Below are 25,420 nucleotides of genomic sequence, written 5' to 3'. Positions count from 1 at the left end.
TATGTGTTATTTTTGATTTACAGATCAATTTACAAGTCATCTATGTGCGAAATCTAAGAGGAATTTTATTTAATGAAGAACTGATTGTGTACAAATAGATAAAACCTTATGACATAAAATAAAAGTATTTCTGCTTTAGGTTATTTTAATTTAAATCACTTGCATACACAATCATACTATATGTAAACAAGCTTACTTATTTTAAATTAAATTAATTATATATCATTATATTAACTTTTTAAAAAAATCCTAAGCATTGTACTTGGCCAGTGGTGGGCAACCTTTTTTTTCAACTGAGCCAAATCTCGCCAAAACCACGATTGAAATTTATTTTGAGAGCCACATTTTTAAAACCGAAAATACATAGGATGGTACACTGTTTTTAGTTTCAATAAACTCTGGCATTTGAAGCACGCAAGTCTTAAAGCTGTCAAGTTACAAGATCCTTGCATCCCTAACCCTTTAGGAAAAAAACCCCAAGGGGTCTTCAAACCTGACAGCTTTAAGACTTGTGGACTTCAACTCCCAGAATTCCTCCTCCAGTCATGTTGGCTCAGAAACTCTGGCATTGAAGCATGCAAGTCTTAAAGCTGTCAAGTTGCAAGACCCTTGCACCCCTAACCCTTTAGAAAAAAAACCCAGGGTCTTCAAATCTGACAGCTTGAAGACTTGTGGACTTCAACTCCCAGAATTCTGAGAATTGAAGTCCACCAAGGGCATCAATCATATTAGCCCAGGGATCTGCAAAATTGGCTCTTAAGACTGGTGGACTTCAACTCCCAGAATTCTGAGAATTGAAGTCCACCAGTCTTAAAGCAGCCAACTTTGCAGACCTCTGTGTTAGCCCAAAGCCTGGCGCTGGGCGGGCCTTGCTCCCCCATTGGTGGAGCCCCAAGAAGCGAGGAGGCAGAAAAAGAGACGGAGGCCAAGGAGCTTCCCCCCCCCGCCCCCTCCCAGCAAAAATCTAACTGGGGAGCCGGGCGGGCAGTAGCAAATTAACCGATCACGCGGCGTGATCGGCTAATTTGCTACTGCCCGCCCGGCTCCCCGGTTAGATTTTTGCTGGGAGGGGGCGGAGGGGAAGCTCCTTAGCCTCCGTTTCTTTTTCTGCCTCCTCGCTTCTCATCCCCGCCCGACTTCAGGATCCTCCCTAATCATTGTGAGTCGAAAATAAAAAAGGGAAAGGGGCGCTTGTTTTGAAGTGCCCGAGAGGAGGGAGGGGAGCGGGCGCCCGGCACACAGAAGAGCCGCATTAAAGTGTGTAAAGAGCCACATGTGGCTCGCGAGCCGCGGCTTGCCGACCACTGTACTTGGCTAAGTATGTAATCAAATACATTCATGCTTTGCTTCCAACACCAAGAAGGAATGACAAGCCAAATGCATTATCTCAGCATTCCATTAACCCCACTGGCTGAATTTTGACCCACTGACCAACTGTTCCACTCATTTATCTAATAGCATTCAACCTCCCACATTATTATCAGGTCTAAGATACAGCCTAATCCATCAAGATCAAAGTTTCTAGAACTGAAACTTTCAAGTCAGAATCCCTGCAGCTTCAGTCCCAGAACAGATGGCAAAGAAGAGGGAGCTAGGCTGGGAAATAAGGCCATTCCATACCCTAATTCCATGCCATACCTAGCCATGGTGGCACAGTGGTTAGAGTGTAGTACTGCAGGCTACTTCTGCTGATCACCGGCCGCCAGCAGTTTGGCAGATCAAATCTCACCAGGCTCAAGGTTGACTCAGCCTTCCATCCTTCCAAGTTCGGTAAAATGAGGACCCAGATTGTTGGGGCAATAGACTGACTCTCTAAACCACTTAGAGAGGGCTGTAAAGCACTTTGAAGCAGTATATAAGTCTAAGTGCTATTGCTAACTGAAAGACCATTTTTAACCAGTGTCTTTTCTCTGATAAATGTATCCTGCTTTGAGAACTAATATTTAAATATTCCCTCTTCCTTCCTGTACTTGTTCTAAACCAGGAATGTCAAACTCGATTTCATTGAGGGCCGCATCAGGGTTGTGTTTGATCTCAGGGGATGGTGGCCAGAGTGGGCATGGTCTGCTTGATGTCACTCATGTCAGGGACGCCTGTGGCAGTCAGAGTGCCCTGTCAGCAAAAACAGGCTCCCGAGCTCCATTTCTGGCTACAAAACCTCCTGCAACCCTCTGGTGGTGAAAATGGAGCTCGGAGGGCCTCTGTTTTCACTGGCAGAGGGTTGCAGAAGTCTACCACAGCTGGAAACAGAGCTCAGGAGCCAATTTTCACTTGCAGAGGTGCCGCAGGCTGGTCCTTCACTGTTTCCAGGTGCTCCATGGGCCAGATCTAAACACCTTGTAGGCTGGATCTGACCCTCAGGCCTTGAGTTTGACAACCTGTTCTAAACCTTCTATTTTAAAATATGGGTGAGCACCCTTTGGCAGCCCTTAGGCCTCATTTATAGATATCAGTGTGCCAAGAGATCTGTCAGGCCTGCAGCCATATTCCCTTTGGATCTTTGGCCTGCCATACTTTCTATTCTTCTACTATGCTTCTTCTATTGTGGGAAAATGGGAGGAGAGATTGTACGGAGTTAAATGCTATGTAGCCAAAATTAAATTCCTTTCTAAAAAGCCAAGGTCTTCCTTTGTCTCTGCACTCTGACCAGAACTGGATGGTTGGAACTGCCAGCATGGCAGTGGAAGATTGGACCATGTGATGGATTTGAGGGTGTGATCATGAACTTACAACTGGGTGGGGAAAACCAGGAAACTTTCAGATTCTTGTTTTCCCAAATAAGCCAACATGGCTCTCTTAATAAATTGGAACTTTGAGCAATACTTTGCCTTGGGCTCTGATTTAATTTTGGATGCTATTTGGAACCCTGACAAGATTATGACATCAAAACTGAAAAGCAAAATGGCTGGATTTTGTTGACAGAGTTTTTGGTGAGAAACTGAAAATCTGTAAGATGTACCTCTTACCATTATCGTCTACAACTCTGGTCTGGTCTTTGCAACAATCAGCTGGTAACCCAATAATTTCAACTTCAACAAATGGATCGATTATCTGCTTGAGACATTTTTAGAAACACAAAATCTGCTTGAGACCTGTTCATAAATATCTAAAGTAAATATCCCATCTTTCTTATATTGCACCCACAGATTTTAAAGACAGAGTAAACTACTGCATTAGATTATAGTGATACTATATCACAGCTCAGACATTCATAGTAAATGTTGAATTTTGATTTAGATGATGAAATGAGAACCATCCGCTGCAATTTTGTTAACTAGATGTTTTGAAGCAAGCATAGATTTTATTCAGACAAATATAAGTTCACGATATTGAGAAAGCTGTAATCACAGTTTTGAATATGTGGTTTACTTTAGGTATGGGAAACACCCATTTAAATGTTGGTAGAGTAAAATCAGCTTTTGTTAACATGATTAAAATCAATAATGATGGGACTTGTAATTATGGTCTCTTTCCCTTGCTTTACATTTCTGATAGGACCATTTAAAAAACTTGAAATTAGATTTATTGAAGAAAAATGTTACCTTGACAACTTGCAAAGCAACTGCCAAGCTGAAATAGTCCATTTTGGATTTAGTACAAGGGATTTCTTTGCGGATGCAAATATAGCATTATTAGCATTATTACGTGATTATCATGGCATACTAAATAGCTGGAAAAATTGTACTAATAAAATCTGGTTCTAGAAACATGGAACAATTAAAGTATCAGGGTCAATTAAACTGACAAATTAACTAAAGCTTTTTATTTCAGTCCAACAGTGTTTCCAATAATTGTCTCTTGGATCATAAGCTTTGCTTTTAAAAAAAACCTCTCCCACAAAAATTACTTGTAATTTTTTTTATTTTCTGACTGAACTTTTATTATAAAAACAATTTTTAAAATGTTTACCTAAATCCTATTTAAGTCTCACATATATTTCTGAATAAAGGATTGTTTATTAATAAATTAATTCTCCTTTCTTTAGGTTACTATTATTTAAATCAGCAGGAAGAATGAAAATAAACATAGTTACAAACCCAAAAACAATTAAAAAGCAAAATAATGTTCAATAATTATGTGTCGTTTATACTTAAACCAAATAATTTCCCTTTGCATTAAGAAAATTATTCAACTATAAAAATCACGAATTAAATCTTGCAAACTTCCAAGCTATAATGTGTTTTTATTATGTGTGCACCTAAATTATTAATATGAAATGCAAAGTATATTTTAGAATTCATTTTTAGCAAGAATACACTAGCAAGAAATTTATTATAAATTAAGAAAGAGCTTTAAATGACATAAATTCAGATGTATGTCATATTACTGGTGTTTGGGTTTTTTAAATATTTTTTTTAATTTTTGAATAAACGCAAACACCATAAAAACATATTCCATTACAAATTATAATGGACAACAAACACCATAAAACATATTCCACTGCAAATTATAAAAAGTGTGTCAATTGGTTACAAAGAACTTTTGTGCATCCCTTCCACAGTCATCACCTAAAATCCATATCAAATTATGCATTTTACATCAAATATATTTATATATATTACTATCATCATACCTCATCCTTCATATGACTATAGTTGTTTTAACATCCCTTTATAACAAATACTCCAAAATTCAAAGCAAAACCACATAATGGCATTCCATTGTCTATTTTCAATATCATCCAACAACATTCTATCTTTGTGAAACATTCTAAATAAAAATTAATTATGTTTGATAACAAAGTTTCTAAACCTCCTTTCTCAATCACTGTTTACAATTTATATCCAAATTAAATATTATAGGCTTTCATACATAATTAAGTTTCAAAACTTCCTTTCATGGTCACCATTTAAAATTTATACCAAATTTCCTCTTGTTGAACCAATATATATGTAGACATTATATCATTATCAATTATTTATCTAACTATATGCATGATCAATCCAATTTCAATATTATAGGCTTACATACATAACAAAATTTCTAAACTTCTTTTCATGGTCACCATTTAAAAATTTATACCAAATTTTCTTTTGTCAAACCAATCCATATGTATACATTATATCATCAATTATCTATCTAGCTATATCCATTATCACTTCATTTTTAACATAATGCTCTAATTTTAACTATTTAGCTAGTATTTTGTTAATAGTTTTCATATCTCAACCTGTGTCTTTCCAGTAGTAGTACAGTCTTATTTCTTTTGCCTTATGTGGGATTAATCTTCTGGTTATTTCCTTAATCAACTTTGTGTGGACTTCTCTTCGCACCTTATTGCTTGTTGCATGTCTTATAAATACTCAAAACCCTCCATCAGCTTCTTTAATCAGCTTATCTTTGGTTATCAGTAGTGCTTTTGCCAAAGTTCCTCTCCTTAAATCCATCAATTCTTCTCTTTTTTCTCCTTCTATACCTTGAAATCTGGAGTAGAGCTCCTTTCCATCTCTCTTCCCTTTCCATGGTCGATTCTTTCCATTTCCAACCACGCTCACATCACTGTCAGTATCTACAGTTATCTTGCCTCTGTTCATTTTTCTCTTGGGTTTTTGAGACTCTAACCTCCACTTCTTCCATTAGCTGGCTATCTTCAATTTCATCAAATTTTGCTATGTTACCATCTATATTTTCTAATTTCTTCTCAATTCTCTCTGATGTTTCTAATAATTTTTGAATTTCAAACATAATCTGTTGTAATGTTATGGTTTCTTCTTGGTATTGTGTCATTGTCCAATTTATAAACACTGCCACTCTAATTGGAAAACAAAGCTTTGTTTTTCACTTCTCTCTCACTGCCAAAGAGACATCCAAAGGGCACCTGCATAAACAACCCATCTTATCTCTTTGCAAGCTAAAACCTTTGAAGTGCAAGGTCAAAATTATCAAAGAAAAGAGGGAGAAAAGAGAGAGAACTCAGCCTCCAACCTCCAAGTGGCAGTGTAACTTTTTTCCCTCTGATATTACTGCTCTCTTTATATTCCTTTTATATCCTCTTTATATTCCAAGCTTAAAAGAAACAAGGGTCTTAAATGGAACAAAAGAAAAAGAAAAAAACAACCCATCCAAGCCAGTATTGTGAAAATAAAATAAAAAAGATTTAATCCATTGGTTTAAAAAAAAGTAGAAGAAAAGCCAATACTTTCACTTTAAAAAGTAGGAAGTGTTTGCAAAACTTCCATTCATAGAAGACAATTTAAAAAAAGGATAACACGCTGTCCAAAATAGCTTAAATTCGCTGCTTATTTTCTTTTCTTTTCAAGTTTAATTTGGTTTTAATCTTTTGGGGGCAGTCTCTTTTGTAAAAATAAAATTTCCTCACCAGATGGACACATTTTCTCTTTCCGCTTTCCTCCGGTTGTCAAGCTGTCCCAACTTCAGCAGCTTGGGGCTGCACTTCTATCACCGGCTAGAAGAGACTCTTGGATCAGTCAGGGACTTTGCGATGTCCCTGAGATCAGCAAGACATACTCTTCCCTGTCACCATCTCTTTAGGACGGTTTAGAACCAGATGGACCACCCAGCGGTAAAAGTATTGGCTGCAATCTCAGAGTTCCGAGATCGCACATCCTTATCGTCCCGACGTCAGCTCCTTCACTCGGGTTTTTTTTCATCCTGTCCTAAGTAGCACATTTTGGACTACTAGCATACTCCACCATTCTCAATCCACAGCCCCAGTTTCCACATCCTTCCATTTAAGGTTGCTCTTTTCAGGTCTTCCTTAAATTGGTGTCAAGTTTTCTTTGGTCTTCCTCTTTTTCTCTGATCGTGTGATCAATCCAATTGATTGCAGTCTTTGCTGGACATTGCTCACTCATATGGAGTACATGTCCCGCAAAGCACATTGATCATTCTATTAAAATACCTAAATTGACATGCTTATTTAATTATTAGTTTTATACATACAATGAGCTTTATGGAGTAATTGTTGACTAATAATGACTCTCTCTCTCTCTCTCTCTCTCTCTCTCTCTCTCTCTCTCTCTCTCTCTCTCTCTCCCTCCCTCCCTCCCTCCCTCCCTCCATCCCTCCATCCAACCATCCAACCATCCAACCATCCATCCATCCATCTATATCTACCTATCATCTTTTATATGCAGATTAGAAATATATACATCCTTGTTTCAGGTGAATTTCTTCTCCCATAAGTGAACTAAATTAATTCTATCACCAATATAGTTTACCTCTCCTCTGTCTCCTAACATGGAATCTGGGGGTTTGGGTAGTTGTTGACCACTGATGATTTTGAGTATAAGTTGCTTTTTAGGGAAAGCAGGAAGAGGATCTCCAGAATATGGATTGAAAGTGCCTATAGATAGAAAAAATGTGGAAATGTATTATCTTAAAATAAGAAATACAACTTGTTTTCTGTACATTTGAGAAAAACCTACAGTGAAGATTAAAAGAAAGAACAAAGCTAAGTTAACATTAGAATTTAATATGTTAAATTTATTCCTAGATGAAAATAATCAATAAATTTGGGGTATTTCACTATTTTTGTTGTCCATCAAAATACAACAAGTACAAAATGATAGCAAGTAAGCAAATGCAATTCATTATACAGATCCATATCAAGAACTGTGTTAAATGTTCCATTTGTTTGAAAAGCCTAGCTACATTTTTCATTTAACTCTCTTTTATTGAAATATGAATATGTCATATCTTGTTTCTGATCAAAGTTTCCAAACTAACCTATTTGATGTTATCATCTTCCTCCACACAGGTGTCATATTTTAATATTACCCAAGATATCACTGATAAATGGATATGTAAGAACACTAAATATATTTAGTGCACTGCCTTGTATTACCTTTGCACATCTGTTGCGGTTTCAGGATGTAGCCACAGTTGCCATTCATCCTGAACTTGGCTTGGTTTAACTGCATCATCCGCCCTTCAGACTGGTAATTTAATGCCACTGTCGAATAAGCAGATATTTATATTAATTATGAAATTTACTAGCTATAATATAGTTATGTAGCTTTATACTTCTAGGATTTGATCCAAACTAAATTAGTTTCATTTAGTACCTTAAAACATGATTTAATTAATTTAATTATTTATTATAATTACACTTTTTATTTGAAGAAGTCCAACATGTATCTTAGATCAAATTGAAGTGATGAGGTTACATATTATTTCTAGTAGCAATTCCAGTAATGAGAATAATATGAAGAATTGAGAAAGATTGGCTTTTATTCAGCTAATGCTTGTTACTTCCACCTTGGGAGCAGCAGAAATGCTTGAATAGAAAAAAATCATACTGTGATTTTTTTAAAAATATGACATACTTTAAAAAAGGAGAATATTTGTAGATCAAGGTTGAAATGAGGGGTCCTTGGTGCTCTCTGAACTTGGCTGTTTTCTTGCAAACATTTCATTACTCACACTACGGAATATTATCAGTGTTAATGAAATATTTTTAGCCCTAATCCAATTCCTACCTATGCACTTTCTATTCTTTTTTAAAGATCCATGAATCTAAATTAAAAAAAATGGATAAAGGACACATCAGAAGCCCAAAGAGCATTAGTAATAATTGAATGGACAAGGAAGAGAAGAGGCCTGAATACTTCATACAGATATTAAGTAGCTGAATTAGTTAACAAATGAAGATACTGGGGCCAAAGTACACAACTTAAAGAAACATACATTTTTCAATCGTTCATTCTTCATGCATTTTGGTTATGCATATTGGGAAGTTATGCATATTGGGAAAAAGTTTGTCGTTCCCATGGTACAAAAAGTTCATCCTTGGGTAAAAATGAAAGAGGAGCCACCTAATCCTTAACCCATATGCACATGTTTAGTAATGTCAAATTGCCAGAGATCATTCAAGCAGTAGAACGTAATGAACATATGATAGTCATTGGCTTCCAGCCTTCTTCATCTTGGCACCTTCCAGAACTTCCAGATAGGACTGAATTCCTTTCACCAAGCTGATTGGCCACTCTGGAAAATATAGCCCAAATGTCATGGAGGATATCAGGCTAGTCAAGTCTGACTTGACTCAAGAACAATGACGGGCATCATTGCCTGCCTGCTGCTAAAGAGCGAAGACATACAACAGTTCATCAAATAAATTCAAATTTCCGATTCAGTCCACTGTAGAAGTCCTGAGATACTTTGGTTCCAAGGAGACAACAAATCAGTAATAGATTTGATACTCTTAATCCACAACTACTACCTCTCTTTATTGAGCAAAAGAGGCAATCTTCTAAATAAATTTTTGTAAGTCTATACTTTTTATACTATGCGAACTACCATTACTTCACATATGGAATAAATGTAGGTAGATAATTAAGAGTGCTTGTCCATGGGGCAAAGACAAGGCTGGGCACCTATATAACAGACAATACCATGCACCACTCACCAAGCTGGCATCCAACATTCCAATATGGTAGAGGGTTAAAGTTGCTAGAGTCAATCCGGTAGGCAGATGGATAGACTCTGGTGAGCTGCTGCTGGTTATAAAGGAGGAACTGCTCTGATTTCTGCTGGATCACCTGATGAGCTCTTGTCTCACTGAAGGATAATACATTCCCCACTGACCCTGCATGTTAAAATAATTAACAGGAAAAGGCACATACAGGACAGCTTTAGTTTGAATTTGTAGGGTTTCCAAAGAAAAGATATTTGTTACGCCACAATAAAAACATGCTAAATATCCCATTATTATTTTTTTCTGGTTCAGAATAGAAAAATGTAAAAACATCTTTAAATTTAGCAGTGCACTAAATTTTCACCAAGGAAATGAAAATAGGCTTTCCAGCACTGAAAAAAAAATCCTTAATTTCTAATATACAACTTGATCATACATATCATTAAACATACATATTGTCAGCGTTCCAAATATCATCCAGAATTAAATCAGAGTTCAAGACATAACTTTTATCCAAGTTCCAATTTAATAAGACAGACATGTTGGTACAAACAGTGGAAACCCTGAATCTGAAAGCTTCCTGGGTTCCCACCCAGTTGAAAGTTCAAAGCCTTGTCCCCACACCCACAAGTCCATCACGTGGTCCAATGTTCCTTTGCCAAGCTGGCATTTCCACCCATCTAGTTCCGATCAGGTGCAGGGGTGCAGAGACAAAAGATGACCTTGGGCTTCCAGAAAGGAATGTTTTATTTTGAAAACAAACACAGTCTACTCCTTACTATTCCCCCCTCCCTATTTCCCACTAATGAAACAGCATAGAAAAATAATAGAAAGTGTGGCAGGCCAAAGATCCTAAAAGGAATATGACTGCAGGTCTGACACATATCATTAAAAAGGACCAATGTAACTTTAGATCGCATCAATAGTGGTGAGAACATGGAAAGTGATAATTTCTATTATTTAAACTAAATTTGCCAATGCTGCACTAGGCAGACCATGTCTGAACTACTATGCCCAGTTCTGGTCACTACAATACTTAAAGAATCCTGCGGAAATGGAAAGAGTTCAGATAAGAGCATCGAAAATGGCAAGAGGCTTAGGGGTGAAATTCTATGAAGAGTGGTTAAAAGAGCTTGGTAAATTTAGCTTTAAAAAGAGAATGGTAAGGGGTAACATAATAGCAGTCTTCCAACATATGAAGGGATAGCAGTGGGAAGAGGGAGTAGATTTTACAGCGAGACTCCAAAACTAAGTAAGGAAGAATTTCCTAATTGTGAGAGCTATTAAGTGATGGAAGAGTCTGCCTTCTAGTGTCATGGGTATCTCTGGGGGTTTTGAAAGAAAGATAAGACAGCATTTGTCCAGAATGGTACGAGGATTATTGTATTGGGCAGGGGGATAGATAGAAGACCTCCAAGGTCCCTTCCAATCTTATGGTTTTATTTATTATAGCCCTCTTCTAGCAACATAGCAATAGCACTTAGACTTACATACCGCTTCATAATGCTTTACAGCCCTCTCTAAGTGGTTTACAGAGTCAGCATATTGCTCCCAACAATCTGGGTTTTCATTTTACCGATCTCAGAAGGATGAAAGGCTGAGTCAACCTTGAGCCTGGTGAGATTCAATCTGCCAAACTACAGGCAGCCGGTGATCAGCAGAAGTAGCCTGCGGTACTGTACGCTAACCACTGCACCACCGCGGCTCCTTAACATAGTGTAATGTTAAATATTAGCTGTGCCATTTTGCCCCTGGTAGTAAAGATTCTCAAGTTTAGGAAAGGCTTACTACAAATAAAAGACTGGGCTACGCAATGCATCCACGAGGCTATGTACTGTGCATATATTCTTTTATACAGTATTTTATATTTTATATTTTTTGTTATCTGTGATGTAGGACCATATGTTTAACTTACAATGGCTTTGGGATTCTTTATTTATCTATTAAATTTAGATACTGCCTATCTTGCTATCCAAAGTGGCTCTGGAAGGAAGAGTCGTCTCAGGGATCCCATTGTGAATATGATGGCAACATGAGATTGACTAGTCAGTGCCACCATTTAGGGCAAATGAATGTGGTGCACTTTTTGCCTTCTCTAAACAACAGAGGAAAGTGAATGTTGCAATCTATTTGTCAAGCAATATGTCCATTTCAGTATTCCAATGCTGATCTCTCAGGACTGTTGCATGGCTGTTCCCAGTAGCAGCAAAGCTACAAAATAAATTTAGTTTCGCATACATAAATATTTATGTGGACATGTTCAAACCATGACATAATTACTACTTCTTCCTTTAAATTTCTGACTATTAATCAGTTTATCAAAATGAAGAATTTCAGTGAATTTCAGATGAGGAGATATTCTCCTCACTGCACTAATTTAAAAGGCCTTTCTGGCTTTCAATATAAGGCTGTGAAGAATATTCAAAAGGTACGTAATCAAACCACTCAAAAACAATTCAGCAAAACAGATGGTTTTAATCCCAAGGGTACCAGAAGTCTGTATTTCAAAAAGCTTCATAATTTAAACCAAGGTAACTAATTCTTCACATCACAGACACTTGTGGCCTGAACATTTAAGTAATAATGTAGATTGCCTGAAGTTAAGTCAGAGGGGAAATTAAAGAAACCAAACCTTATGTCTACACGTTTGAGATTTTACTAAATGTTACAAGCAGAATTTCAGCTGTCTTTGCAATCAGAAGTAATTGACACTTGGGCCAACAGAGATAGGGAAGCATGGTTTACTTTAAAAGTTCTCACAGAAATTGGTATGTAACCACAACCCAATATATCTTTGAGGGGAATGAAAACCCTGAATACGGACTCTTTTTTTCTTTAGTGATGCTCTAATTTGACAAATTGCAGAAGACACACTTGCCTCATGACAAAATAAGAAGTGTCATTATAAGATCCCCCCCCCCTCCAACACTGTTCTACAAAATAGTCTGCCAGCACTTTTTCATTTGCTCTCATAGTGCTAATCAAGTTCAATATGATTTCACCTCAGTCGTCATCTGATACCCCAGCAGGCCGAAATTCAGATGGCAAATTCTTTGCTAAAGATTGCTAAAGTATAAGTACTTATGTATGCCATCCGTTCTATAGGGGGGATAGATATTCTGGTGTTAAAAAGCCAGCCAAAACACTCTCTTGGATGGGCTGCTGAGTGGAAAGATAGATATCAGTATCTATACATGCTGAGACCTATGTAGTGACATTGCTTATCAAATATTTATTCCAGAGAAAAGCTAAGCAGCGGAGCTGGGTAGAAGCCTGGAGGGATTGCAAGTGACATAAAACTTTAAAGTCAAAGAAAAGCAGGCAAGAGAATACCACACACATGCTGGAAGGAAAACAAAGAATTGTGAAACAAACACTGTAAAACAGTTCTCAGAGATGAATTACCAATAGACAAGAATCAACAAGTATAAACTGAGTCATAGGTAGCTTTGTCACAAACAGGAGTTGCCAGCATCTAAATCCACCCACTTAATCCCCTTTCCAAAGACATCTTGCACTTCAATAGTATCTTCCTGTTTTCTATCTCTGCCATGCCAACCCTGGGATTAAAACTTTTGTTAATTTTATACCAGAAGAAAATGGCACGTTGCAGGAATTAAAAGTCACAGAACTTGTAACAAACTAGAATGTTTTCTAAAATTGTCTACTATTTTACCAAATGTATAGGCTAGCCTTTAAAATCAACAATGCATGACAAATGATGGTCACTAATGGATGAAAAATTATGTCAGGGGAGTGTGGGATCAGCCCTAATATATCCAAACGACAATATAATTGATAATCTATTTGCCCCATTTACTATTCTGCCATCTCTTTGACAATAACAATCAGAATTTCTCAAACATTCTTATTAATTAAAATTGACATTTCTTAACTCTATTCAGAATGCTTTGTTTTAAAATTCCCATGAGGCACACTTGCTACGGTATATGGGAATTAAAGACTGACACATGTGAAATCAATTTAATTTATTGCAGAAATCACAAATATTCTCATTAGCAACCCAAATTCTGCTTATACCTGTTGCAACAGTACAGCATTATAATGTAGCTTCTATGTCAACTTTGGCCCATCCTGGCACCCCAGATTGCTTCACAATGAATGAAAAAGATTTTTTTTAAAATTCAGGTTCAAAGGTTCAACTTTTTTTTTTTCATTTTCTCATGAATACTGCATGATTTTCTGTTTTAAAGATCCAACATTAGTTAGCCATTGCTCTGGGAGATCTCATAAATTGAGCATATTTTATATTGCAGCCCAATAATCCTCATTCACAGTTTATAAGGCTAGGGATAAGGTGTATAATGTTCTAAACCATTCTGAAATGGATAAACTGGTGTGTTTCCCCACCCCCACCCCAAACCTCCTATCTAGCCTGAAATCCTGATCTCTGGAGGAATCCTATGCAAGTATTAACAAGGTCCAGTTCTTTCGAGACCAAACATGATCAGCCAGATATTACCAACCTGAGGCAAGTAATTACAAAAAATGCTTTTTGGATTTAATCCTTCAAGCAACAACCACTGGAAGCCTCATTTATCCTTTGCTTGCATAAATGAAGGTACTAAAGTGATAGAATTATTAAATGCCATCACATCATATCAAGAAACTTTTTCACAAGTTTCCATATACAATAATAAACACAGCCACACATAAACATATATACTTAAGGAGTGTGTTGGCTCAGTGGTTAGGATGCAGTATTGCAGGTTAACTCTGCCCACTACCAGGAGTTTGATCCTGATTGACTCCGCCTTCCATCCTTCCAAGGTCGGTAAAATGAGCACCCAGATGATTGGGGGCAATATGCTGATTCTGTAAATCACTTAGAGAGTACTGTAAAGTACTGTAGAGCGGTCTATAAGTCTAAGTCAGGGGTGTCCAAACTTGGGAACTTTAAGACTTGTGGACTTCAACTCCCAGAATTCCCCAGCCAGCATAGCTGGCTGGGGAATTCTGGGAATTGAAGTCCACAAGTCTTAAAGTTCCCAAGTTTGGACATCCCTGGTCTAAGTGCTATGCTATTAAGCACACAATACTAATATGTTCCTTAATATAAATTACACACAACCTTACCATCATCAATTATGTCCTGAGCTGCCACAGAGTTTGTGTACACCACTAGATCAGAAAGGTCACGGCACAGCTTCATCGTTTTCCGCCGCCGAGCCAACCGGCTGGGAAAAGAATGGATTTTTCAAAAGGTAAATGGAATTATAAATTGATCTCTCTATCATGAATTATTTTTCCCATTGTGTCCAAAAATTAGTGTGGTAAGCATATCATTCTTTCATTAAACAAGAAATAATTATTATTTGATGATCAAAAATGCAAAGAGAGACACAGAACAAGAAGAGGAGGGAAACGGGAAGAAGAAAAAAGAGACATATTGAAAGATGGAACCTTTTTCAGGGACTCCATTTATTTTTTAGCCCTACTTTTCAACCCGAAACCTTTACATGTGCAGGCCTTCTATTTAGCTGTATACAATAAAATTAACGAATGCTGGAAACATATCAGTTACCATACTTTGGGGAAATGCAGTGGAACATGGTCCAGATTCCCAGAAGGCAGGGAGTGCATTTCAGAAGAACTAAAAAATAGCAAAGTTTAGGTAGTTTGCCTGGTGTGAAGAGTTAAGACTGCTCATCCCCAGGAGTTCACAGAGTATACAGTACAGTACATTTAATGGTGCAAGTGGTGTCTGCTTTGGTTTGGCGAGACTTTGTTTATAGATGAGTAGCAATAAAGGAAACTGCTAAGAAGAACCTCAGTATATCTTTCTTGGTTTTGAAGCTTGACATAGGCGAGATAAATAGGAAGTTTCTTCAACGTAAACATACACTTGAAACAAAAGTGTTAAGACATGAAGCTTTATTGGTTTCTATTTCATTTACAACTGAATGGATCCATATCCTGCCCTGCAGTGTATTGCTGTATTTCTTCATTTCTTAAAAGGCAAACACTACAGGTATTGAGAAGTCACGAGGTGGCTCAGTGACTAAGATCCTGGGCTTGTCAATCAGAAAGGTCGGCAGTTCGGCGGTTTGAATCCCTAATGCCGCTTAATGGAATGAGCTTCTGTTACTTGTCCCTGTTTCTGCCAACCTAGCAGTTCGAAAACATGTAAAAATGCAAGTAGAAAAAATAGGAACCACCTTTGGTGGGAAGGTAACAGCATTCCATGCGCCTTCGGCGTTTAGTCATGCTGACTAAATGACAATGGAGACGTCTTCGGACAGCGCTGGCTCTTCGGCTTTGAAACGGAGATGAGCACCGCCCCTTAGAGTCAGGAATGACTAGCACGTATGTGCGAGGGGAACCGCTACCTTTACTTACATGTATAGCTTACATGTATTGCTGGAGAAATGCACTTTAATGAATGAGCTCTATTTAATATTAAAAAACAATGGATGTGATGATTGTTACTAACCTGTATAATTGTCCAGATTCTTTTCCAGACACATTTTGTTGAGAGTCTTCATCATCGGCTGCACAGTGAGATTTGGACTTTGATTTAGCTGCCTTCTGTTTGAGAAGTAAAAGTCTTAACAATGTCCTCAATTATATGAAATGAGTTGATAACATTTATCTTAATATAATCATGGACTATTACTACACGGTAAATCCTAGGCAACTTTTTATGATTTTTAATTTTTGTGAAAGTTTGCTAATGTACTTTGATCAGCAACTTGGTGATTTGTATGCTGCAAGCCACTTAGAGAAAGAAAGAGGTAGACAAATCTACACAAAACAAAGCAAAGAAACCCACTTTGCAGTCCAGGTGTTTAACTAACTGTATGTTTTCCCTCCTCTTTCCTCTGTCTAAACCAGTGATGGCTAATATTTTCCCCATCACGTGCCAAAAGCTGGGGGAGTGCAGGGGGGTTGTGTGTGTGTGTGCCCACACCCATAATGCTATGCACATGACCCCCACCCTCCCACCCGCTTTTGGCATGCAATAGACCTGTTTTTCACCCTCCCCAGGCTCCAGAGGCTTCCCTGAAGCCTCCGGAGAGTGAAAAACGGTCCTACAGGCAAAGTTCCATTCCCGAACTTCTGGTTTGTGCGTTGCATTTTTTTTTTCGCTCTCTGGACACCCCAGGGAAGTCTCTGGGGGGTGAAAAACATCCTTAAAAGAAGGCTGAAGTCAGCTGGCCAGCTCATGCATGCGTGCAAGAGCTGACAGGGCAATGCCTCGCGTGCCCTAACAAATGGCTCTGCGTGCCATCTGTGGCATGCATGCCATAGGTTCGCCATCACGGGTCTAAACAATTTGTATTCCCTGTCAGCAGCCTGTATAAATTTGTCTGTTCTCAAGCTTCAATATTTTGAAGATTGGAGGTATATTGATTAAGAAAGTAGTGACATAAGAACGACTACCACTAGCAAAAGTCTGAAAAAAATGTAACATTTTACCTGTGCTACCTTTTGAAAGGGCATCTGCTGAAAATCAATCTGGAGGACAGTTACACATATTTTTATAAGAAACACCTTCAGGCTAGATTATTCTTTTACCACTTTGTAAAAAATCATTCAAACCAACATTTTAAAAATATGAAGTGGAGACTTTGAAATACTCACAATTTCCAGTACAAAATCACCGAAAACCTTTATTGTTATGAGGTAATAAAATCTAAATATTTAACCCTTAATGTGTCATGAAAACTCTCTCATTTTTCTAAGTTTATTAAAGAAAATATTCTGGTTTTTGAAAATGTATGAACTAAAGTTTTATCTAATTATCACATCACAGAATAGTTACAAATCTATCAGTTTCCCCAAGTTCACATTTTGAATTACCAGACAGATTTGGATCCTGTCAGTAGATATTTAACCTTAACTCCCCAATCATAAACAAATATATTATTGGAAGCTTCTCTTTAGGTCCATCAGTATTTCTTAACCTTGTCAAATTTAAGATGTCTAGATTTCAACACAAAATTCCTCACCTGGCATGTGTGAAGTCCACCTATTTTCAAGTTCACAAGGTTGAGAAATGCTGATTTAATTGGCTAGTACAGACGTGGAGGTCAGGGAGAAAGGATTCATAATCAGACCACTGCTTACCTTATGTTTACCAAAGGTGCCCATGAGTTTACTGTGGGATTTTTTGTTAGTGTCCTTCAAACCTGAATGCTGTGAAAAACAGTGAATTTATCAAAATCATTTTCTAATTTAATTGGTTACCATGTTTGCTTCTGCATCAATTTCACCAACTAGTAAAATATTTGTAAGCCCAGTTTCTACTCCAAGAGGCTGGCTGGTAGAAAGAAAGAAAAAACTCATCTACAGTAATGTGTTGCACAAGATCACACTGCATTTGGATAGTTATGGTTTTGGACCAGTGATGGGTTGCAGGCGGTACATCCCTGTACAAGCGTACCGGTGCCTGCCAGGAGCACCAGGTACCGTTCTGTACAGTGCTCCAAAGGGACTGCCCACCTGCCCGAACTCCTTACCTGTATTTGAACTCTTCGGCACTTCCACGCACGTGCACGGAGCATACTGGAGCGTCGCAGAGGCGGCGCTGAGGTAAGGATACATGCGCGCACTGTGCACGTGCATGTGGGAGACGCCGGACCATTGCACGGTACCGGTTGCACCAGCATCTGAAACCCACCACTGTTTTGGACATTATAGACAATGTAGAGAAAGAACACCCTTGCATATTAGAACTATACCAAAATCTATTTCAGAATAGAACTGATTTCCTTCCTTGTATTTCTTGCCCTAAAGCTAATTTTCAAACTTAATCTCATCTCTGGCTTACACTAACAGAGCATAAAGAGTAAAAAAGAAATAACAGATACTAACTGCAACAAATTCTCACTTGTTCACAAGAATAATTTTAAGATCTATTGAGTCTTCGTCATTGTCTCATAATCATCACATCTCATTTGAATTCCACTTTACCATACCTCCTAAATATTTTTCCTATCCCCAAAGAATAGAATAGAATTAATGCAGTGGTGGGTTCCTGCTGGATCGCACCGGATCGCGCGCGCTCCCTTTCAGCGCTCCACCTGGCTTGCGCGCTCCCTTTCAGCGCTCCACCTGGCTTGCGCGCTCCCTTTCAGCGCTCCACCTGGCTCTCGCGCTCCCTTCCGGCGCTGAAACCGGAAGTACAGTCTTGCCCCGCCCCTGGCGAAGCAACGACGCCTGTCTGCGCTCCACCAGCTCGGCTGGGAACGGAGATGTTTCCTCAGCGGAGCGGAGCGCCTGAAAAGACTTTTCAGGTGCTCCGCTCCGCTGAGGAAACATCTCCGTTCCCAGCCGAGCTGGTGGAGCGCAGACAGGCGTCGTTGCTTCGCCAGGGCCGGGCAAAACTGTACTTCCGGTTTCAGCGCCGGAAGGGAGCGCGAGAGCCAGGTGGAGCGCTGAAAGGGAGCGCGCAAGCCAGGTGGAGCGCTGAAAGGGAGCGCGCAAGCCAGGTGGAGCGCTGAAAGGGAGCGCGCGCGATCCGGTGCGATCCGGGAGGAACCCACCACTGAATTAATGAGAAGAACTGTTGTTCCCATTAATCTACTTGTATGGATAATAATTTTAGTTCTTTTTCCTTTAAGATATGGTTTTTCTGCCTTTGTGAGTTTTTGATCTCTGATTGTCTCATTGATGGCACAAGCTTGAGTTCCAGTTGTGTGACTCTTAATAAGAGCTTCTTAATAATCTTATTAAGAAGCCAATGCTTCGTTGCTTTATTTTGTTGGTTATCTTAGCCATACACATAGAAATGAAAATATGTAATATACATTAGTCAAAACGGTTTCATATTCATTTCATCAGCATCTTCTCAAAAGTTGTTAGCTGGGTATTGTAGATTAAATCAGATATCCCTTAAAACAAGGCTTACAGTACAGTTATAGGAGGAAAAAGAAAGCATTAACAGTCAGATATTATGAATTATATTATTTATTCCAAATGAGATGTTATAATTTTAAAGTAGTTGTTAGCAGATATTAGGTTACTCTAGGATTTCAACTGAAAACTGTGCATTCTTAAACTTTTCAGTCACAAGGCAAAGAAACAACAGTGTAACAAACCAGGTTGAGGACAGCAATAGGAGTAGTCATAACCAGTACTAGCAAATCTTCATTTTATTGCATTAACAAGTATATACCATATTATTATGCACAGAAATCGAGATTCTGAATAGTATTTAATTTGCTATATTTGTAAATTGTAGATACATTCAGTAAATCTGAATGCTCCCAAAACATTGTTTTGTACTCAGACACTTAAATGAAGTCAAACCAAATATTACCCAGGAGGACCAATCCTATCGTTTGACATTCTGAAATAAATAGGAAAGACAAGAAAACAGAACCGGAGTCATAGTTCTAGGCCATAGTTCTTGAGATTCACACAAAAGAAACTCCCTAGGGTCAACAGCTTGATGATGTGACAGGATCCAGTGTTTCTGTCAGAACATGCATTCATACAGAGCTGAAAAAGACACTGAGATACATTCCCTCAGCTATTCACAGTGCAAGTTGTTTCCATTATACAACATGTGGCCTGACATATACAACATCCATTCACTTTTTGGTGAAGAACTAGAAACAATTTTTCCTTGCCCATTGTCTAGTCTTAGTCAAACTTTATACACTAACCATTAATTGCAGATATTCATTTCCAGTTTAGGATGCATATATAATGTGGGAATTTCTTTACTAATACATGCTCTCAGTCAAGTCACCTACATTCTTCACACACACTACTTGGAAACTCCAAGATGGCACCGAGCATATAAAAATAAGAGTATAAAGGAGAAAAGCACATATACATGTGACTGAAGGATATATCCACACTGAAACAACAATACTTTGAGTGACTGAAAGAACAACAATACTTCGACTGACTGAAAAACCAAGAAAGAGGGTTTGGATGAATTCTCCAGAGCATTTGAACCAGTTGGTGAAGCTTTAGTGTGACCGATCCAAAGTTGAAATAAGGAAAATCCTAAAAGCTCATAAACTACGGAACAGCCTGCCTCTTAAAGTTGTGGGGCTCCATCTCTGGAAGCTTTCAAGATTTCAAAAAAGATGAAATAGTCATTTGCACAATACACAAGCTCACCATTTTGGTATTCAAAATAATAAGATTTTTTTTAAGCAAGTTCCAGTTTCTGGGAAATAAAAAATAGAATAATAAATTTAAGTCATCTAGTCCAACCTGACAACACAACACCCTGCCAACAAAAGTGTATATAGACAATGCTATGGTTTCTCAGTTGCAATGTATGGCTGTGAAGTTTGGACCATAAGGAACGCTGAGTGTCAAAGAATTGAGGCCTTTGAACTCTGGTGCTGGAGAAGACTCCTGCGAGTCCCTTGGACTGCAAGGCTATCAAACCAGTTAGTTCCTAGAGGAGATGAACCCTGACTGTTCTTTAGGAGGCCAGATCCTGTAGATGAAACTTAAATACTTTGGCTACCTAATGAGAAGGAAGGACTCACTGGATAAGAGCCCAATGCTAGGAAAAATTGAGGGCAAAAGAAGAAGGGGATGACAGAGAATGAGGTGGCTGGATGGAGTCACTGAAGCAGACAGTGTGAGCTTAAATGGACTCCAGAGGATGGCAGTGAACAGGAAGGCCTGAAGGAACGTTGTTCATGAGGTCGCGATGGGTCGGACACGACTTCACAACTAACAACAACAACAAAGTCCAACCTTCTGCTCAAACAGTCCAGTTAAAAGAAATTAAGTCCAACTCTTTTGATTTTGTTTTTCTTTTGCAGCAAAAGTTTTTTATTTGTGGAAATAATGATCGCTTCTCCCTTTTTAAAGTCATCTTTCTTGTATGCAGTTTATTCTAATGGCTAAGGCACCAGGCTAGAAAGTAGGTGACTGTGAATTGTAATCCTGCCTTAAGCATGAAAGCCAGTTGGTGACCTCGGCCCAGTTACAGTCCCAACTCATCTCACAGGATTATTGTTCTTGGGAGAATAGGAGGAGGAAGGTGATTTGCTACATTGAGTAATTTGTAAAAATAAAAAGGCAGGATACATATAAATGTACAATGAATGAAAGAACAAAAGAACAGCCATTTTTATGTGACTTCTGCAATCAGTTATAGTTATATTTCAGAATAGCAGCAATAGATATTCCCAGAAGAGTAAGAAAAATGTCTTACCGGTTTAAAGTTCACATTTAAGCCCTCGTGTGTTGCTTTTAAAAGGGCTCTCACAGTGAAGCTATCAGTGTCTTCTTTGTCTCTGATTTGAGACTCTTTGAGTAAGGATTCAAGTTTTTTTCTTATAAAAGACTCTATCTGATGTTCTGTTGTGCCATTGCTCTGAAAGAGATCAATACGCAGCAATACAAATTGTTAATCGGATTTTTGTAAAAAAAAAAAAAATAGAGTTGAGAAACGTATTGACCGATTTAAACAGATTCTTTATTATACATTCTAATGCCTTTCTTTTGAAGTAACTTAAAGCAAGAAAATAATTTAACTTTTTTGGTCCATATACAGGATATCTGAGATAGCAGCTGCTGATATAACAGAGAGAAAAACTACTTGACCATTTCCTTTATTTGCTTTCGGTATAATCTAAATATGCAGCAGTCTATCACAAGTGGCTTTTTATGAGTACCAAGTAAAAACTAAAGTTTCCCCAATAAATTATCACTCCACTTGATCAAAGAGAATTTGACATTCTTCAAAGAAAAGAGAATTTTGGAGAAATTCTTAGGGTAGAGGATGGTAGTCTTGCACTTCTTCTATTATAAGGTGGCCAAGGGAAGAATATGGATTCTTTTGACTTTCTCTCTGTACAAATGGCTCCCCAGCGGTCTGCAGCCTTCTTATCTTCCCACCATCTCCTTAACACAATGGCATTCATAAAAGAATACTTCCCATTGGGCTTTCTCAGAAGCAGAGCTCCTGTCTACACTAAGGCTTCTCTTTATCTACACATGACATTTGAGAACCACTTATGGGAAACACACAACTCAACCAAAATGTTACAGAAAAGACATAGAAAATAAATGCACAGCAATGTGAGCAATTAGACTTGTATAGTATTAGTGGAATTTTATCTTGAGGTATACATTAGAAATCCAAGAAATTGATTCATTTTACCGTGGACTATGAAATTGGGGTAGGATGAAGACAGAGACAGAGATGCAAATGTAGATAATAAAGTATACATTTATATGTCCATGCCTGCATCCATCTTCATTTAATCTAGATTTCATTGACCACTGACCACTTCACTATTTTATAAAATAAAATCAAATATCCACATTTTACATAGCTCTATCAAAGATATGCCTCTTTCTCAAGAGGTTTACAATATAAATTTTGATGGGGAAGACAGCACAGGTTGCTGAAAAAAATAAGTTACCCAGTGGTACAATTTATACTTATGCTTATTATTCAGCACTCTGATAATATTTATGACAGGTATTTCATGAATTATTGTGGTTGGTCACACAGTCAGTGAGATGTTCAGATTCAACTTGGCATTTTCATCCACCTATCGAATCCTTCTCAAGGATCTGAGAAAAGCAGATGTTGTGGTTTATGGGATTAAGGATATTATCACAGGATGTAAACAGTTCCAAGTAAAGCTACCTTTTGCAATTGACTGGTGATGGTTTTGCAAAGGCAGCTGCTATTCAAGTGGTACTCCAGATGTTTTGGGGTTGCACCCAAGGAGGTACTCCAGATGTTTTGAGATTGTACCCATGGTACTGTCTTTGCTTTCTTTTGCCACAGTTGTTTTACTTCTACATGCAATTATTTTTATTATTATTAATAATAAATATGCTGATTCTTGGATAAGTGTTTCACATATTTCTGGAGCATCTCCCAAACATGCTGCTGTATCATATTTTTCATGATAAGGAAGTAATAATATTAATGGCATTTAATTCCTGTAATTTTGATGTTAATTATATTAAAATTGCAGTAAATTAAACCAAGTTTCAAATCATGGTAGTTCTAACCACTTGAATAAAAGACCAACAGGAAATCCTATAGCTGTAGAATAAACTGGGAAGTTGAAAGCATTCCAGAATAGCAATTATAGGCCACCTTATTGCAAAAAAAAAAAAAAAAAAACCCTCACCACACACACACACACACACCTACTAAGGCTTATTCAGGAAGTCACTAACTTCAAAGTCACTTCATTAAGTTAAAGTGAACTTTGGTTCTGACCACACCTACTTTATATGCTATACGTTAAGGGAGAATAGGAGCATTACATCACTATTGAGGCAGTGTGGGAAAATCTAGATTTAAGCCTCCATCAGAAAATATACTAGATCATGGCTGTCAAACTCCCGGCCCACGGGCCAGATGCATCACGCGCTGGCCACACCAACGCCCCGTTTAGCAAAGTAGAAAAAAGTTTCGATACGTCATGTGATGCCACCGTGACGACGTGAGTTTGACACCCTTGTACCAGATCTATTAGATGGACTTACATAAGAAAAATTTAATTTGCAGTCATCTTCAATTTCATCAGCGCTGTCTTCATCAGAAACCTCTCCTTCCTCAGCATCTGCACCAAGACTATATGGGAGTTTTTTACCCTGAAAAGCAAAAAAAATAAAATAACTTATGATAAATGTACATTAGAAATCTAAGTAGATCCAATGATATGTACAGTAGCATCATATGAAATTATTACTTAAAAAATTATGAGAGCAGGTACAAATATGCAGTTTTATTCCAGTAGCTTTTAAATAATTAATTTGTTAATGTTCTCCTACTCTCTGTTATCTAAATTAAAACAAACATACCCTTCACATTTTCTGATACACACACACACACACACACACACTGAGAGAGAGCCCAAAACCCACTAGTTAGAGGGGGGCATGTTATATTCATCTTTTGCTGGTGAATTTCCCAGGAGGCATCTGGCTGGAATACATCCCTGGATCGGATCTATTTTTGGTCCGATTCAACAAGTCTATTGTTAAGCATGCAAGTATGTGATATCCCATGCTCAGTTAGAGGTCCTAGAAACAGCTGTTCTATATGCCATGGAGAATATGTAACTTGGATTTAGATGGGAAGAGATTCTGAAAAAGTGATTGTGAAACTAACCTGGACAAAAAGGTGGTATCTTCAGTGACTTAAAGTTTTCATAGTCTGAATTCAATATATAGCCATTAATGACAAACAACCTGTTATTTTCCATTAATTTATCTAATCCTATTTTTAAAAAACTTTCCAATTAGTAGCCACAGTCTTGCTTATCATTAAAGAACAAGCTGGCACATTTGAAAAAGCATATCTCTCATTGCTCAGGCACATAATTTTATACATTTCTAGATGTATTATCATACTTTCTATACTTTGTTTTGCTAATTTAGTAGCAGTTGCTAATTTGGATGCAGTGCACAGCCTAACGTTCAACCTAACTGTGATAAATCAATACCATAAATAAGAAAAAATATAACTGGCTAAAGCCCTGAAAAGCCGTAATCAATATTGGGTTGGGAACCAAGTCAATAAAAGGAAATTTCCAGAGCTCTAAAGTGCTCTGTGAATGAAGCAACTTTAAATATAATGTAACTCAAGACTATTCCTACATCTCTCCTGTATCTGTAATAAATAGGTCTCTCTTCATGAGCACCTCTTCATGGAGTCTCATTTAATCATAGTTTCTTAATATTTGTTGGTTAAGGCAACAACAAGTGATTTAAGTTTCCATCAAATGGTTGCACTACATTTTATAACACAGTAATTTAATAAAAGTCTGGAAACCCCATAAAAACTGGACTGATGAGGATACATCAAGTCACATGTACTGGAGATTTCTGAAGTGTATCAGCTATACTGAACAGACAGGTGTTAGTACTGTATGCCCTCATTTAATGGAAAAAGGAAGAGTTAATTGTTCTGATCTAGGCTTCCTGAGACAGTAAAATGCACACACTTAGTCCCAAAAACTCTCTTTTTATTTCACCGGCTGTGAATTATGTTCATTCAGTCTGTAATGAGTCACAACTAGTTTATAAAGAGTCTGACAAAAGTCTGCCAAAGTATTTTGGGAT

The 25,420-nt window shown here is 37.8% G+C and overlaps 1 protein-coding gene across 4 annotated transcripts in view; it reads right to left on the bottom strand.

Moving 5' to 3' along the window:
- The window catches only part of PLCH1 (phospholipase C eta 1), a 136,204-nt gene that overhangs the window by 13,829 nt on the left and 96,955 nt on the right, over positions 1 to 25,420 (bottom strand). For all 4 annotated transcript variants that reach the window (XM_081955607.1, XM_081955604.1, XM_081955606.1 and 1 more), the window contains 9 exons: positions 23,840 to 23,947; positions 21,537 to 21,698; positions 17,471 to 17,539; positions 15,834 to 15,928; positions 14,477 to 14,577; positions 9,371 to 9,550; positions 7,808 to 7,915; positions 7,182 to 7,306; positions 2,967 to 3,051 (listed from right to left, as the gene is read on the bottom strand). In XM_081955607.1, the coding sequence (XP_081811733.1) occupies positions 2,967 to 3,051; positions 7,182 to 7,306; positions 7,808 to 7,915; positions 9,371 to 9,550; positions 14,477 to 14,577; positions 15,834 to 15,928; positions 17,471 to 17,539; positions 21,537 to 21,698; positions 23,840 to 23,947 (1,033 nt within the window). The remainder of the gene's footprint in view (positions 1 to 2,966; positions 3,052 to 7,181; positions 7,307 to 7,807; positions 7,916 to 9,370; positions 9,551 to 14,476; positions 14,578 to 15,833; positions 15,929 to 17,470; positions 17,540 to 21,536; positions 21,699 to 23,839; positions 23,948 to 25,420) is intronic.

This window comes from Natrix helvetica (genome assembly GCF_964273705.1).
Source record: "Natrix helvetica genome assembly, chromosome: 5".
NCBI lineage: Eukaryota > Metazoa > Chordata > Lepidosauria > Squamata > Natricidae > Natrix > Natrix helvetica.
Note: the sequence above shows the minus strand (reverse complement) of the source record. Positions and strands in the feature narration are given on the sequence as shown.